This window comes from Oratosquilla oratoria, chromosome 5 (assembly GCF_046742065.1).
Source record: "Oratosquilla oratoria isolate Oo_2021 chromosome 5, ASM4674206v1, whole genome shotgun sequence".
In the NCBI taxonomy this organism is placed as follows: domain Eukaryota; kingdom Metazoa; phylum Arthropoda; class Malacostraca; order Stomatopoda; family Squillidae; genus Oratosquilla; species Oratosquilla oratoria.
This window is the reverse complement of record NC_134781.1, coordinates 83,602,662-83,620,161: the sequence shown is the minus strand read 5'-3', so window position 1 is coordinate 83,620,161 and position 17,500 is coordinate 83,602,662. Positions and strand designations below refer to the sequence as shown.

The 17,500-nt window shown below is 40.5% G+C and overlaps 1 protein-coding gene across 1 annotated transcript in view; it reads right to left on the bottom strand.

Annotated features, from left to right (window-relative positions):
• LOC143025620 (acetylcholine receptor subunit alpha-like) overlaps window positions 1–17,500 on the bottom strand; it is a 397,209-nt gene that overhangs the window by 371,258 nt on the left and 8,451 nt on the right. Inside the window, exon 2 of the mRNA XM_076185566.1 lies at window positions 7,900–8,039. Within this exon, the coding sequence (XP_076041681.1) occupies window positions 7,900–8,039 (140 nt within the window). The remainder of the gene's footprint in view (window positions 1–7,899; window positions 8,040–17,500) is intronic.

Sequence of the window (17,500 nt, the reverse complement as noted above, 5' to 3'; positions counted from 1 at the left end):
GAAGGAAGGCGGAAGAAGGAAGGCGGAAGAAGGAAGGCGGAAGAAGGAAGGCGGAAGAAGGAAGGTCGAAGAAGGAAGGCGGAAGAAGAACAAGGGAAGAAGGAAAAGGGAAGAGGGAAGAGGGAAGAGGAAAGAGGAAAGAGAGAAGAAGGAAGAAGGAAGATGAAAGAAGGGAAAAGGAAGAACGGAGAAGGAAGAGGGAGGGAAGAGGGAAGAAGGAAGAGGGAAGAAGGAGGAAGGAAGGCGGAAGAAGAAAGAAGGAAGGCGGAAGAAGGAAGGCGGAAGAAGGAAGGCGGAAGAAGGAAGAAGGAATAAGGAAGATTACTGGCTAAACAGGATAAGAATGAATAAACACCAGTTTTGAAGAAGAAGAAGAAGAAGAAGAGGAGGAGGAGGAGGAGGAGGAGGAGGAGGAGAAGGAGGAGGAGGAGGAGGAGGAGAAGGAGGAGGAGGAGGAGGAGGAGGAGGAGGAGGAGGAGGTGGAGGAGGAGGAGGAGGAGGAAGACACTCCGGAAGCGCTGGGTGTCGGGACCCGTTGGTACTTGGAGGGGCGGGAGGGGGGAGGGAGACATAAGGAGAGAAGAGAAGTGGTTCATCACGAAAAAATACTTCGGGGATTGCAGTCGGAAGCGTTCTTCGGGGACCTCAAAGAGCGAAATGGTTTCTATCCCGAAAAGACATAAACCTAAAGAAAGAAAGAAAGAAAGAGAGAGAGAGAGAGAGAGAGAGAGAGAGAGAGAGAGAGAGAGAGAGAGAGAGAGAGAGAGAGAGAGAGAGAGAGAGAGAGACGGGACCGATAGAGATATAGAGAAATAGAGATAGATAAATAGATAGTAGATAGATAGATACAGAGAGAGCGAGAAATAGAAATAGAGATAGAAATAGAGATAGAGGTAAAGATATATATATATATATATATATATATACATATATATATATGTATATATATATATATATATATATATATATATACATATGTATACACATATGTATGTATATGTATGTATATATATATATATACATATATATATATATATATATATACATATATATGCATCTACACACATAGAGAAAGAGAGAGCGAGAGAGAGAGAAGATAGAAAGGAGAGATATAGAGTGCTGGGGCGGTTCCTAGGCGGCAATGGCGGAAGAAATGGGAGGTGATGGAACACGAAAAGACGTCGGATGGGGAAGGGCAGGCGGCATCTCGATTGTCACGAGAGGTGGATGAGGGCTGAGGATGAGAATGGGGATGAGGATGAGGATGAGGATGAGGATGATGATAATAATGAAAGCTGTGGAGGAGGATGAGGAGGAAGAGGGTAAGGATGAGAATGAGGATGAGGATGAAAGTTGTGGATGATGAGGAGGATGAGGAGGATGAGGGTAAGGATGAGGATGAGAATGAGGATGAGGATGAGAATGAGGGTGAGGATGAGGAGGATGAGGAGGATGAGGGTAAGGATGAGGATGAGGATGGGGATGAAAGTTGTGGATGATGAGGAGGATGAGGAGGATGAGGGTAAGGATGAGGATGAGAATGAGGATGAGAATGAAGGAGAGGATGAGGGTAAGGATGAGGGTAAGGATGAGGATGAGAATGAGGATGAGGATGAGAATGAGGGTGAGGATGAGGATGATTATGAATGTTGTGGGTGATGAGGATGAGGATAAGGATGAGGATAAGATGAGGATGAGAAGATGAGAACAAGGATAAGGATGAAAATGTGGATGAAGATGAGAAAAAGATGAGGATAAGGATGAAAATGTGGATGAGGATGAGGATAAAGATGAGAATGAAGATGAGGATGAGGATAAGGTTGAGAATGAAGATGAGGATAAGGTTGAAAATGTGGATGAGAATGAGGATGAGGGTAAGGGTGAGAATGAAGATGAGGATGAGAATAAGGATGAGGATGAAGATGAGGATAAGGGTGAAAAAGTGTATAAGGATGAAAATGTGGATAAGGATGAGGATGAGGATAAGGATGAGGATAAAGATGAGGATAAGGATGAACATGTGGATGAGGATGAGGATGAGAAAGACGACGGGAGTGAGCACAAAGATGAGGATGGAGATGACGATCAAGAGGATCAAGGTGTGGTGTACATACAGTATAAGGGAGAAGAAAGAAAATGAAAATGAGTAAAATGAAGAAAAATATGAAGGAAAGGTAGATAGAGAAAAACAAAGAAAAAATAAACAAAATGAAAAAAGATGAAAAGAGAAGAGTGCAAACACAAAGAGAAAAACAAGATAAGTAAATGATCAAGTAAAAAGATGAAAGAAAAGAAAATAGAGAGAGAGAGAGAGAGAGAGAGAGAGAGAGAGAGAGAGAGAGAGAGAGAGAGAGAGAGAGAGAGAGAGAGAGAGAGAGAGAGAGAGAGAGAGAGAGAGAGAGAGGAGAGAGAGAGAGATAGAGAGAGAGAGAGAGAGAGAGAGAGAGAGAGAGAGAGAGAGAGAGAGAGAGAGAGAGAGAGAGTATTAAGGAAAAGGATGTGGATGAAATAATTGAAGAAGACCTAGGAGGAGGAGGAGAAAGAGGAGGTGGAAGTGGAGATGGAGGTGGAAGTGGAGATGGAGGTGGAAGTGGAGATGGAGGTGGAAGTGGAGATGGAGGTGGAAGTGGAGATGGAGGTGGAAGTGGAGATGGAGGTGGAAGTGGAGATGGAGGTGGAAGTGGAGATGGAGGTGGAAGTGGAGATGGAGGTGGAAGTGGAGATGGAAGTGGAGATGGAAGTGGAGGTGGAAGTGGAGATGGAAGTGGAGATGGAAGTGGAGATGGAGGTGGAAGTGGAGATGGAGGTGGAAGTGGAGACGGAGGTGGAAGTGGAGATGGAGGTGGAAGTGGAGATGGAGGTGGAAGTGGAGATAGAGGTGGATGCAGGAGAGGTATTAGATGTAGTTTAGGAAGTGGAGGACAAAAGTTATGGAGGAGGCCCGTGCAACAAATCGAGGAGCAAGAGGGAAGAGAGTAAAGATAATGGAGGGAAGGAAGGAAGGAGGAAGGGAAGGAAGGAAGAAGGAAGGAAGACACGAAGGAAGGCAGAAGGAAGGAGGGAAGGAAGGAGGGACGGTAGGAGTAAGGATGGCAGAAGGAAGGAGGAAAGGAAGGAAGGAAGGAAGGAAGGAAGGAAGGAAGGAGGGAAGAAAGGAAAGATTTAAGGAAGGAAGGGAGGAAGAAAAAAGGAAGGAAAGTAGAAGTAAGAAAGAAATGAAGGAAATTTGGGAAGAGGCAATCTAGGAAGGAAGAAAAGAAAAATAGAAAGGAATGAAGTTAGGAAGAAAGGAAGAAAAAAACAAGTAAGAGAGAAAGGAATCAAAGAAGAGATCAAAGGAGATGAGGCTTGTACTGGAAGGCACAGACACATTCGGCGCATGGAACTCAAAAAAAAAAAAAAAAAAAAAAAAAAAAAAAAAAAAAAAAAAAAAAACGACCTTATATAGTGGATGAGGCTTCTACTGGAAGGCACAGACACCTTCGGTGCATGGGACTCAAAAAGAAAAAAGAAAAAAAAATCGACCTTATATAGTGGATGAGGCTACTGGTAGGCAGACACCTTCGGCGCATGGGACTCAAAAAGAAAAAAGAAAAAAAAATCGACCTTATATAGTGGATGGCGGTTGAGAGAGTAAAAAGAGGAAAAGATTAAGGAAATGGAACAGAAAATCTTGCACCCAAGTGAATGAAAAAAAGGAGGGAGATATTGAATTTGAGTGAGAGAGTGAGAGTGAGAGTGGATGAGAAAGAGAGAGAGAGAGAGAGAGAGAGAGAGAGAGAGAGAGAGAGAGAGAGAGAGAGAGAGAGAGAGAGAGAGAGAGAGAGAGAGAGAGAGAGAGAGGGGCAGGGAGAGCGAGGCAGAGAGAGAAGCAGAGAGAGAAACAGAGATAGATAGATAGATAGATAGATAGATAGGTACATAGATGGATAGACAGAGAGAGAGAGAGAGAGAGTGAGAGAGAGAAATGCAGATGATAGATGGCATAGAAGGACCAGAAAGAGAGAGACAAGAGGAATAGTACGAAGAGCAGTAGGAAGAGGAGGAGGAAGAGGAGGAGGAGGGGGAGGAGGACGAGGAGGAGGAGGAAGAGGACGAGGAGGAGGAGGAGGGGGAGGAGGAGGAGGAGGAGGAGGAGGAGGAAGAGGACGAGGAGGAGGAGGAGGAGGAGGAGGAAGAGCAGGAAGAGGAGGAGGAGGAGGAGGAGGAGGAGGAGGAGGAGGAGGAGGAGGAGGCCTAGAGTGGGCGACCCTCAGGAGAGTTTGTGGATGGAAAAAAACAAATTAAAGTTTTTGAAGACGAAAAGGTCATGGCGGAAAGATGGTCCGGGGTTTTGGGGATCGGTTCCGGGTTTGAAGAGAGAGTTGGGGGAGAATCGGGACCAGGATGCATATGGATGAAGAAGGGGAACTGGAGGACAATAGGGGGAAGTAGTGCCGCCTCAAGAGGGTTATAGCACAGAAGGGCTTCAGGCCAAGCAAGGGTTTGAGGAATTGGGGAAGAAGGTCACAGGGGAAGTGTATATATATATATATATATATATATATATATATATATATATATATATATATATGTATCGCTTTGACAAAATGTTGTGGCACATATGTAATTAATGATCACGAAGAACCCACCGTCGGAATGAAAAGTAAACTTTAGAAGAATGTGTAACTTCTATATTTCGGCTAATAGCTATAGCCCTCTTCCGACTGTGGGTTTTTCATGATCATATATATATATATATATATATATATATATATATATATATATATATATATATATATATATATATATATATATATATATATGATAAAATCTCCTACTGGGATTCGAACCTTCGCCTGAGCGATTTGCTTATTATGAGGCGAAGGCCGTAAAGTCATGCCACGACGAATATTCAATAACAGGGAAGCCGCTTAGGCGAGGGTTCGAATCCCAGTAAGAAAGCTTATTAATCCCATATTATATGTGTATATATATATATATTTAGAAGCTCTGCTATGGAATTCGAACCCTGACCCGTGCGTCGATAATCACGAGGCCAAGACGCACGGGTCAGGGTTCGAATCGTATGGAAGAGCTTCTAAAAAAAAAAAAAAAAAAAGATGTTCCATCTGTCTTTAACGTACACAACATATATATATATATATATATATATATATTACATATATATGTATATGTATATATATATGTATATATATATATGTATATATTCATTTACACACCAATTGGTTCTTTTCCCTAATAAGGGAGGTAGGCAGCCAAGACGAGTACCCACATCCGCCCATTCCACTCTATTCACTTCTCATTGTTCCCCTCTCATCTTAGCTCCTCGCAAATGGTTTCGGATACTGTCCTTATTCGATTTTTTTTGTGTGTGGTGATGAATTCTGCGGGGAAGAGTCCCCCCCCCTCCCATTGTATGCAATCAACCACAAACCAATTAGACCACGTAATTGCTGTTCGCTCGAAAGACTTGATCCCTGGGCTGTTGGATCCGTGGACGCGTACTGAAATCATTTGACCGTCTCTTCGTCTTGGGACAAAGACTCCTTCAAAACGGTGAAGCAATTTAGATATTCTATTCTGGCTATAAACATCCGATTTCTTCTTCTTTTTTTATGTCTTAGGGTGTTAGACACTGACCTGAAAGGAGGCTGGATAGATCTAGAATCCACTAGAGATTAGGGACTCATTTCTAGAATTGAATTCATAGATTACGCCACCGAATTGAAGAATGTGGATTTGTGTTGTGATTGGATACGAGGCTGATGGGAACGATACAATAGGACGCCGATGATGTTAATAGTAAACAGAATTTGGTGCCTACGTCACATCTCTCCTTAGACCAGGCGACGTAGTGACTTAGTTTATTTCATTCTTGCAAAGAACAAAGAATTCGATCTAGCTTGGAAACCAAACCCAGATTTAAAAGACCTATTATCATCATTATTTACTGAAAATTATATATTCTATTTAGTTTTATCATTGACAATAGTATTTTAAAATCCATTGAAAACCATAATCCCGTCATTTTATTTATTCTATGCTAAATAGTGTTAACGTAAAATGCTATCTACTGCGTATAAAATACTTTATTGTTGTCATTGAATATGATTACGATAATGATAATTGTTGCTTGGAGATTCACTGATTGAAAACCCACAGCCCCGTAGTAGTTGGCAACGGTCCTTGCACCAAACGTAACCGCTTGGTTCACAGTTGAGTTCATGTGCACAATAGAAAACGGTGATAGAGTTATACGCACAATAGAAAATTATACAATTAATTGTTCAACTAGAGCAGCCAGTGCCAGCTACTGTATATTTTGATAGAAAATTCCTTATACAAATAAGAATGTCATTCTATTTTACAATGAACAATCTAACGAAAATTTACTCTTCACCCTAAAGGTATTGTGTTGATAATTATCTTTCCAATTATTTTGAAAATTGAAATGTGATGGTTTGGTTTGGACATGTGTGATCTCTGCTCACTTGGGCTGTTTCACAGGAAAAGGGAGATTTCCCGTTCCTCAACTCTCAGGTGGAAGCAATCCCATCCACATATATAAATACATGATTTCCTAATCTGTAGTCAGTTCTAGGAATCGGCAGAAGGAGCTTTGAAAGCCGCTTTAGGCTATGCTCTCTTGACGAGAGAATTCTTGATGCAACCGTAGAAGAGGCTTGTGTTTGTCTGCGGGTTTCTGAAAGCCGCATTAAGTCTCGTGAGCTTTGGGGAGCCCCGCAAGAAGCATATGAAATTGCAGCTCAGAAAAAAATAAGACGAGACAAAAGACAACGACTGAGAGCTTGTTCTCCTGGGAAACGGAATTAATGATGAAATGAGGCGGAAAGGATATGTCATGTTAGATATGGTAATGTTTTCTTTAAATGATGTCAAGACCTACAAGACGATAAGAATCTTTGACAAAGGTGGTAATAACTAATATATATATATATATATATATATATATATATATATATATGTATATATATATATATATATATATATATATATATATATATATGTATATATTATAATTCTCAATCTAATACTTTTTGCATTATGCATGCAACTTTTTCTTTATCAAAGCTCATCATCTTAATGATATTAGTATTTCTTTATGGAATGGAGAAGGATAGGAGGAGGAGGAGAAGGAGTAGAAGCATAGGAGGAAGAGGAGGAGGAGGAAAAAGAAGAGGAGGAGGAGGGAGAGGAGGAGGAGGAAGAGGAGGAGAAGGAGGAAAAGAATAGGAGGAAGAAGAGAAGGAGAAGTATAGTAGGAGAAGGACGAGGAGAAAGATGAGGAAGAGGAGGAGGAGGAGGAGGAGGAGGAGGAGGAGGAGGAGGAGGAGGAGGAAGAGGAGGAGGAGGTAAGTGGTGCTCGAATGAGGGCGGGAAGGGGGCCTTATTGGTCCAAGGACAACCTTTCTCCAAGGACCACATGAACAAGAGGACATTTGTTACGACTGTGGAAGGCGACGATCGAGTCCAAGGTAGGGACGGGGTGAGATGAAGAGGAGAAGGAGGAGGAAGAGGAGGAAGAAAAGGAGGAGTAGGAGGAGAAATGGAAAAGCAGAGAGAAAGAATAAGAAAAGTCATAATTAGAGGAGGAAGAGGTGAGGGGCATGGAGGAGGAGGAGGGAGATAGCAGATGAGTTGGAAAAGAGAAAATAAATTGAATTGTAGAGAATCTACCAAGAGCACTTCCGAAGACCGTTAAAAACGTTATCGTTGACCCGAAGTCGTTTGAGTCCTCAGATTCAAACTTGAGGGCACCAAAGAAGGAGTTTAGGACTTCGAGAGAGTGTGTAAGGTGGGGGAGGGGGAGGTTCTGGGGGGGGGGGAAGAAGGGAAGTGTGATGGATGAGAGAGAAGCTTCAGAAGCCCACTTACCACATCGATGAGCTGAGACAGTTTGAGTTTAATCTCAACTTGGAGTGGGTCGCTGACGTTGATGACCGGGCGTACGAGTTTGTTGTAGTTCGAGAGTAGATCGTCGTAGAGACGCTTGGCGTCCGGGTTTCCGCACGCTCCTACAAGGGAAAAAAAATAATGAAATTAGTTTGGTGACGATGAAATGAAAAGGAGAATTTTTTTCGGATGTAGGTGGTAGGACGTAAGGTCCATGCTCCTGCAAGAAGAAAAAATAATGAAATTAGTTTGGTGACGATGAAATGAAAAGGCTCAACTTTTTTTTGCATGGAGGTGATAGGACATAAGGTCCACGCTCCTGCAAGAAAGGAAGAAAGAAAAAAAAAATGAAAAGTGAACAGGCTCTATTTTTCATAAAAAAAAAGGAGATAGAACATTAGATTCACGCTCTTCTTAAAAAAAAAAGGATGGTTGTATTAAAATGGGGAGAGTCTTTTGGAACTAAGCTGATAGGATATAAGGTGCAGTGTCTGCTTGCTTTAGGCGGATATTACAGACTGAAAAATAAAAAAGACAGTTTACGCACGCTTCTGTGAATAAAAAAAAAAAAACCGAAATTTTGTTTATCGGTAATATAATGGAGGAATCTTTAGTAGGATGACGATGAGAAATAATCCACAGCGCCTGATTTACATAATAATTGACAAAAAAAACAGCAACAAAAAAACAACAACGAAAGATTAAAATCAAGGTGCATTGTATCCAGGCTTTAGTTGAAGATTATTATATAAAATAAATAAATAAACAAATAAATAAATAAATAAAATAAAATAAAATAGAATGAATAAGTAAATAAATAAATAAAGTAAAATGAATAAATGAATAAATGAAATAATACACAAAGCCTCTGAAGGTAGATATTACAAACTAATAAAAGAAAAAACTCAAAAGAAAAACAAAACAAAACGTAACTTCATGATAATCAGATCAACACAATGATACTAAATCAAAAGACACTCAATCTTCAGACTCTGAGGGGAGATTGTTCTTTTGGACTCCATTTCACCAGCGGTTCTATCCTTACGGATGGTGTCGCACCCGAGTTGGGCCTAGAAAGTATCGATTCTTCAATGGTACAAAAAAAAAAAAAAAAAAAAAAACATGAAAAGAGAAAAATCATGGAAAGGGAAAAAAAATACATATTTTGATTATTTAAGTCTTGATGTGAATTTCATGACTTTACTCTTGCTAACGATAAACTATTTCATTTAGCTTAAAGGAGTTAAAAAAGAGTATAATGAAAAATCAATACAGCTTTTTGTCCACGTTGCCTTAATTTTTTTCCTGATCACTGAAACCAAAATATTGGGATTTGAATAAAAAAAAAAATGTGCCTTGAGACGCAAAGTTTCCTATAAGAGGCGCTTGAGACCAACCTTTGCCTTATATGCTAGGACATCCAGAATAAGTAAAATTCACGGATGCCGGTTGGGAATCTAAGTATACTTTGTATTTTTAATTTCATTCATGTCATGAGATTTATGATTTTTTTTTCACTCTCAGACAGGACATTCTAATGTCGATAGAGACCTCAATGCCTAAACGCTACCTGACCAAGTGCTTTGCTAAGTACAGGTCTGATGTAATACTGACTGTCGAAGGTCTATACCAGCGTTTCTCAACCAAGGTTCCCCGGAACCCTAAGGTTCCGCAAAAAGTCCCTAAGGGTTCCGCGAGAACAAGTACATACATACTTACATATACCAAAGACTTTTCCCCCCTTACACGGGGGGTAGCCAAAAATAAAAAGGCATAAAAACCACTCCCACCCATTCCATTCCCTACATATTCCCCTCCCCTCCACCCTCCTCACTCCCTCTTATCTTGGCACCTCCTGGATGACGGGTCATCCCTGGATCCTGTCCACTGCCCTGGATCAAAACAGTGTGGCAAGACACAGCACATCCACAGCAAGGCCGCTTCATAAATTCGGCGACCCCCCTCTCCGTCCCCTCATGCAGAAAAGGAGAAGACGGGGAGAAATCCCTTCGGGCTGCGTCAATTTTTTTCTCATACATACTTCCTCAACCCCCATCCCTCACCCACTTCCCCTCATGCATCACAGAATCATTCATACACAACCCTTCTTCATTCCCCCCTATCTTCTGTCCTCTCCCGTCCTTCCTCAATAAACATTCCACTCTTTTGTAATGCCCCTTTTACCCCATCCATCCATCTCATCCTAGGACGCCCCCTCATATTCACTCCTTCCACCTCTGCCTTCCACAACTCTTTTACTAATCTTTCTTCACTCATTCTTTCCATGTGTCCAAACCATCCTAATACTCTTTCATCAACCCTATCTCCCAGCTCCCTTTCCACCCCTGTTCTTCTCACCTCCTCATTTCTCACTCTATCAAGCCTAGTAACCCCTATTATACTTCTCAGACATTTCATCTCAAACACATTCAAACTCCTTCTCTCTTCCTCTCTTGTGTTCCATGTTTCTGCCCCGTACAGTGCTGTTGGCACAATCACTCCTTCATATAACCTCCTCTTAGCATCCATTCCCAGATGTCTATTTCTCATTACACTTTTTAATCCAGCAAGGCATTTACTCGCTTCTCTCAATCTACATTCTACCTCCACCTTCACTCCGCCTTTTCCTGTCACATTTGCACCCAAGTATCTAAAACTATCCACTTTTTCCAGTCTCTCACCCTTAATGCTCACTTCCAGCCTGCTGTCACTCTCTCCCCTTGTACATCTCATCACCTTACTTTTGCTCACATTTATCTTCAGCTTCCTTCTTTCACACACCTTTTTAAACTCTGTCACTAACTTCCTCAATCCCTCCTCTGATCCTGCTACAAGGGCAGTGTCGTCAGCAGACAACAATTGGCTCATTTCCCACTTTTCTCCATTTTCATAACCACCTCCAACCCCTGACCCACTACCATTGCATTTACCTCTCGCACCACCCCATCCATGTATAGATTGAACAGCCAAGGCAACATAACACATCCCTGACGAAGTCCCACCTTTAACTCAAACCATTCACTCTCTAATCCTAACAGAAGCTCTACTACTCTCGTAAAAACTCTTGACTGTTCTTAACAGCTTTCCTCCTATCCCATATATCTGCAGTACCTCCCACATGCCTTTCTGTCTACCCTGTCGTAAGCCTTTTCCAGATCCATAAAAGCCCAAAAAACATCCTTATCTTTTCCTATAGCTTTCTCACATATCTGTCTTACCACAAAAATCTGATCTACACAACCTCTACCTGTCCTAAAACCACACTGTTCCTCACCAATTACTCCCTCTGTTCCTCTCCTAATCCTCTCAATAAAGACCCTTCCATAAGCCTTCACAACTACAATCAACAAGCTGATCCCTCTGAAACTACTACACTCACACTTGTCCCCCTTTCCCTTGTAAAGCGGAAATATACAGGCACTCCTCTAGTCCTCCGGCACTCTACCCACTCTTAACAAACATTAAATAACCTCACCAGCCAGTCCACCATAACTGTATCCTTTTTTCAGACATTCTGCATGGCATCCATCCAACCCAGGTGCCTTACCTGCTCTCATCATCTTAACAGTTGCTTCACTTCATCCTTCCCTATTTCTCCTCCATTTTTCTAAATCCTAACTCTCATTTTCTTTGCGCTTACCACTGCAACTAACTTTCCCTCCCTGTCCTCCTTCACATTTAGCAACTCCCTAAAATACTCTGCCCACCTTCCTCTCACTGCCTTCTCTTCCATTATCATCTCTCCATCTGCACCTTTTACCTTTTCTTCTCTACTTGATTCGCCTCCTCTTCCTCTTTTAATTTCTTTCCAAAACATCTTTTTATTATTTTAGAAAATTTCTGTCATACTTTTACCCCATTTCAAATCTACTCTCCTCTTTGCTTCCTTTATCTTATACTTAACTTCCCTTCTCTTTACTTTGTACCTCTCATACGATTCCCTCGTCCTAATTTGTAGCCAATCTATGAATGCCTGTTTCTTCTCTTCTACACCCTTCTTTGCTTCCTCATCCCACCACTCACTACCCTTCCTTCTATTTCCTCCCACCCTCCTTGTTCCACACACCATCTTTGCACACCTTATGACTCCCTCCTTGAACCATCCCCATTCCTCCTCCACTCCTAGTTCTACTCTATCCTTCACTCCCTCCCACTCCTCTCTCAGCTTCTTATACTCATTCTCCTTTTTTCTCATTTAAGCAGTTCACTCTAAGTACCTCCCTACCTTCTGCCCTTTTCCTCTTTCTCCACCTATTCTCCACTCTCAATTTACCTTCCACCAGAAAATAAGTGCGATAAGCTAATGCACTTTTGATTATCTAATTTTACATACGTAATATAATTAAACACGCACGACATATTCTTGGTTACTGTAATAATGCAATATAGACATCATCCTATCTAACCTATTATTACGATGAAGATGAAATGAGAAAGATATGGTATATATATATATATATATATATATATATATATATATATATATATATATATATATGTTTATATATATATATATATATATATGCGCAGGGGTTCCTTGAGACATGCAATTTATTTTAAAGGTTACGCAAGGGTAAAAAGGTTGAGAAACGCTGGTCTACAGAGTTGGACTCAGTTCTCTATATAATGTAATCATCGAAACACTTCAGTGAGATTTAGGCCTGTGTGTCCACCACGCCAATAACATTACAGTCTTTATACAAATGAATAATAACGAAATATTGTATAACATACTTTGACTAGCCCCATTAAACCTTCTAACATGTAGTCATATACGGAAACATCGAACTCAGATCTAAGAATGTACGATTTCAGGTCGAAGTCTTCAGAGTTTACTTTTCAGCCGTTGTGGGTTAAGGCTCTGAAGGTAGTGGGTTCAAATCCTACATGCGACTGACATAAAAAATTATATATATATATATATATATATATATATATATATAATATATACATATAGATATATATATATATAAATATATGTATATACAATAAGGTGAATATTTGTGACTCCTTGAAAAATACGAGTAGAACCAATCTTCACTCTCTAGTTTTTTTCTTTAGGAAACTGAAATACAAGGTATAGCACCATAATTCTAGAAATAATAAATGAAAAGCAAATAAGTACAAGGAAATACATATTTACTGTATCTATGTATAAATATGGAAATAAATACACACGTTATACATACATATATACATACATACATACATACATACATACTTTACATACATACACACACATACTACATACACGAACACACACACACACACACACACACACACACACACACACACACACACACACACACACACACACACACACATGAATACATACATACATACATACATACATACATACATATATTATCTGGTTTTCAATCATTTCTGTACACAATCTGTTTGAAAAATTTCCTAATTACCAAACAAAACATCATATATGAATTTAACCACACATGCAAAAAACCTTTACCTAAATTTCTGTGTAATCGTACTTCTACACCAACACATTATATGTACATATGTAGGTAGAAGTGTTGTTGTACTTGTGTTGACATGCGTTTAATGTACAATTAGACGCTCAGTGTTTGGATCTGTCCAGTGATCCACGGATTAGGTGAAGCAACACAGAACCAAATAGGACTGATAGCATAGACAAGACTTCCTCGCCCATTGACTGTGTTGTGACAGAATCGCGAACACGTCATAGTCGGTGCCACGCAATTAAAGCTTAAAGAAAGGAAGAGAGTAGGAAAGAAGGAAAGAAAGAATAAATAAAGAAGGAAAGAAATAAATTAAGAAAGAAAAAGAGAAAAATAAAGACTGAAAACAAGAAAGACAGAAAGAATGAAAGAAAAAAGAAAAGAAAAGAAAAATAGATATATAAAGAAAAAGAAAAAAGAAAGAAAAAGAAAGAAAGAAGAAAAGAGAAAGAAAGAAAGAAAGACAGAGAGGAAGAAAGCGAAAAAGAAGTAAGGATAAGAGGAAGAAAGCAAGAAGGTAAATAGAGAAAAAAAATTAAGACAAGAATAGAATAATAAAAGAACTTTGCAAGTCGGAATGTGTTTGTTTGTGGGAAAACTGTGATCAACAATGACAGCAAAGGAAAATGGTAGTCACACACACACACACAACACACACAATGATAATAAAATCATAAATAAAAATAAAACAAAAATGAAAATAAAAGTAAGAATAAAAAATGACAAATGACACGTGAATAATGAAAAATGAAATAAAATAAACAACAATAAACTATAAACAATAAACAATAAACTATAAACAATAAATAAAAAATAAACAATAAACAAATAGATAAATAAACAAACAAATAAACAGATATACAAATAAACAAATAAACAGATAAACAAATAAAAGATAAATAAAAAATAAAAAATTAACAAACAAATAAACAAATAAACAAACAAAAAGCTAACAAATAAATAAAAAAATAAGAATAAATAGAATAAATAGATAATAGATAAATAAATAAGTAAATAAATAGATAAATGAATAAATAAATAGACAAATAAGATAAAAAATACAAAATAGAATAAAATAAAGCAAAGAATAAATAAATAAATAAAAAGAATACAATAGAAAAAATAATCCAGACACATCTTCATAAGCCAATTGAAAACAGACTCAAAAATTCTTCAAATTGTTTTAGTTTTTTTCTCTTGTGCATGGCTGCATCTTTTTGTGACATGTTATGCTTTTCCAATATTGAAATAAAATTTCCGTAAGGTTTCAAAACATCTCTCAATTCAGACGAAATTAATTAAATGTTAGGTAGAATGCTTCCTCAGACAGCAAATATTATTTTTTTTTCAGCCGCTAGTAAAGAAATATAGTTCCATATAAGGCTTCTAGTGTATGATTACATATAGAAATGAAATATAATGTACGTATTTGAATTAAACGTACCTATTCTCAATTACTTGTTATTGTTAGAGTACCTTAGAATACGTACATACGTGATAGATACATACACATATGTATTTCCATATAGATATGCATACATGCATGCACATCTACATGTATACATACTCGCGCACACACACACACACACACACACACACACACACACACACACACACACACACACACACACACACACACACACACACACACACACACACACACACATATATATATATATATATATGTACATGCATGCATACATACTCGTACATTCAAAAGTATATTCATATACATATGAAGATTATTTTCTTTTACCATAATCTACTTTCGTTGTCAAAATATGTAAAAATATATAAAGAGGTTCATGCAAAAGAAAACATAATCACTTCTCGATCCATTGGATAGTGAAGTGTTCATCCTTCCTCTTACCCCCTCAAAAAAGCCCCCTCCCCCCAAAAAAAGAAAGTCCGGAAAAAACATCCCCCCCCCCAAAAAAAAAAAAAAAGGAAAGAAAAGTTATGTAAGAGAAATTCGGGATTCGTTCCTCAAAGTCTTTCTTTTAGATCCTTCGTTGTCCTGTGAAGGATCCTCATTACGGCTGATAGAGTAACTGTGTTTTGTCTGTCTATTTGTCACACACACACACACACACACACACACACACACACACACACACACACACACACACACACACACACACACACACACACACACACACACACACACACACACACACACACACACACACACACACACACACACACACACACTTCTATTGAGTTGGCTGTGTGTGTGTGCGTGTAAGGTCACATCACTACCCATAGATCGGTAATATATGAGCTCTGAACTCTCTTCCGGGAGGGTAATAGCTGTCGATCACGAGTCTAACACGTGATCCAAGACCATGGTGAATCACACACACACACACACACACACACACACACACACACACACACACACACACACACACACACACACACACACACACACACACACACACACACTGAAACATAACTTCAACTCCATCTAATAACAACTCATCTAGAAAAACATAGAAGCAATAAAGAAGATGAGGAAGTAAAAAAAATATTTACGTTGTTATAAGAGTGTAAGCCATTGTTTAACCATCCATGGTTATGAAGTACACAGAAGCACAAACACGAAATATTTTCCTTTGGATATATCTGATATCATTCCAGAAACTAGAGACTTCGTTTTCAGCAAAGGAAGTACTATGAAAGGAGGAGATCACATGTGCTTCCGGAGAGCCTTTGGACGAGGGAGATGGAATTAAAGGAGAACAAATGAAGAGAGCTGCGCCGCAAAGCGAAGCGAGGCGAAGCGAACTCAGCCGGAGTATCAGGTCGAAGGAACAGGTGTCTGTTGCTCCGAGGAGGAACCAAGAGGTACACAAAAGATTCTGGAAGTGGTTTTCAGACCTCTCGTCCTCCATCCCCGTATGGACAGGTGGAGGGAAGGGTGGTGGTGGGGTAGGGAGGAAGGAGGAAAGGGAGGAAAGGGAGGAAGGGAGGGAGAGAGGAAGGGAGGAAGGGAGGAAGGGAGGAAGGGAGGAAGGGAGGAAGGGAGGAAGGGAGGGAGGGAGGAAGGGAGGAAGGGAGGGAGGGAGGAAGGGAGGAAGGGAGGGAGGGAGGAAGGGAGGAAGGGAGGGAGGGAGGGAGGGAGGAAGGGAGGAAGGGAGGAAGGGAGGGAGGGAGGAAGGGAGGAAGGGAGGAAGGGAGGAAGGGAGGAAGGGAGGAAGGGAGGAAGGGAGGAAGGGAGGAAGGGAGGAAGGGAGGAAGGGAGGAAGGGAGGAGGAGGGAAAGGAGGAAGAGAGGAAAGGAGGGAGAGAGGAAGAGAGGGAGAGAGGAAGGGGGAAGGGAGGAAGGAGGAAGGTACGAAACGAGGAAGGTACGAAAGGAGGAAGATAGGAAGTGAGAAAAAGAGGAAAGGAGGAATGCAGGAAGGAACGTAGGAAGGGAGGAAGGGAGTAAGGGAGGGGGGGAGGAAAAGAGGAAGGGAGGAAAAGAGGAAGGGAGGGAAGGAAGAAAAGAGGAAGGTAGGAAAGGAGGAAGGGAGTAAGGGAGTAAGGGAGGTGGGAGGAAAAGAGGAAGGGAGGAAAAGAGGAAGGGAGGAACAGAGGAAAGGAAGAAGGGAAGAAGGGAGGAAGGGAGGAAGGGAGGAAAAGAAGAGGGGAGGAAAAGAGGAAGAGAAGAAGAGAGGAAGGAAGAAAAAGAGGAAAAGAGGAAGAAGAGAGGAAAAGAGAAAGGGTAGGAAAAGAGGAGGAAGAGAAGGAAGATACGAAGGGAGGAAGGGATAGAGGAATAGTAGACGGGAGATAGGGGGGGAGGAAAAGAGGAAGGGAGGAAAAGAGGAAGGGAGGAAAAGAGGAAGGGAGGAGGAGGGGAAGGGAGGAAGGGAGGAAGGGAGGAAGGGAGGAAGGGAGGAAGGGAGGAAGGGAAGAGGGGAGGAAGGGAGGAAGGGAGGAAGCGATGACCTGTAGAGAAGTGCAATTGCCTGGCGCAGGTAGCAGCAGCAGATCGGTATTCGGCTTTGAGATTCACCTGGGTGAGTGGGGAGGTGGGCTCAGTGGCGACCTCGTCAGGGTGCCTTCTGCATACAAATGAAGAAGGCCAGAACGTGGATCTGTTCGGACGGGGGCCAG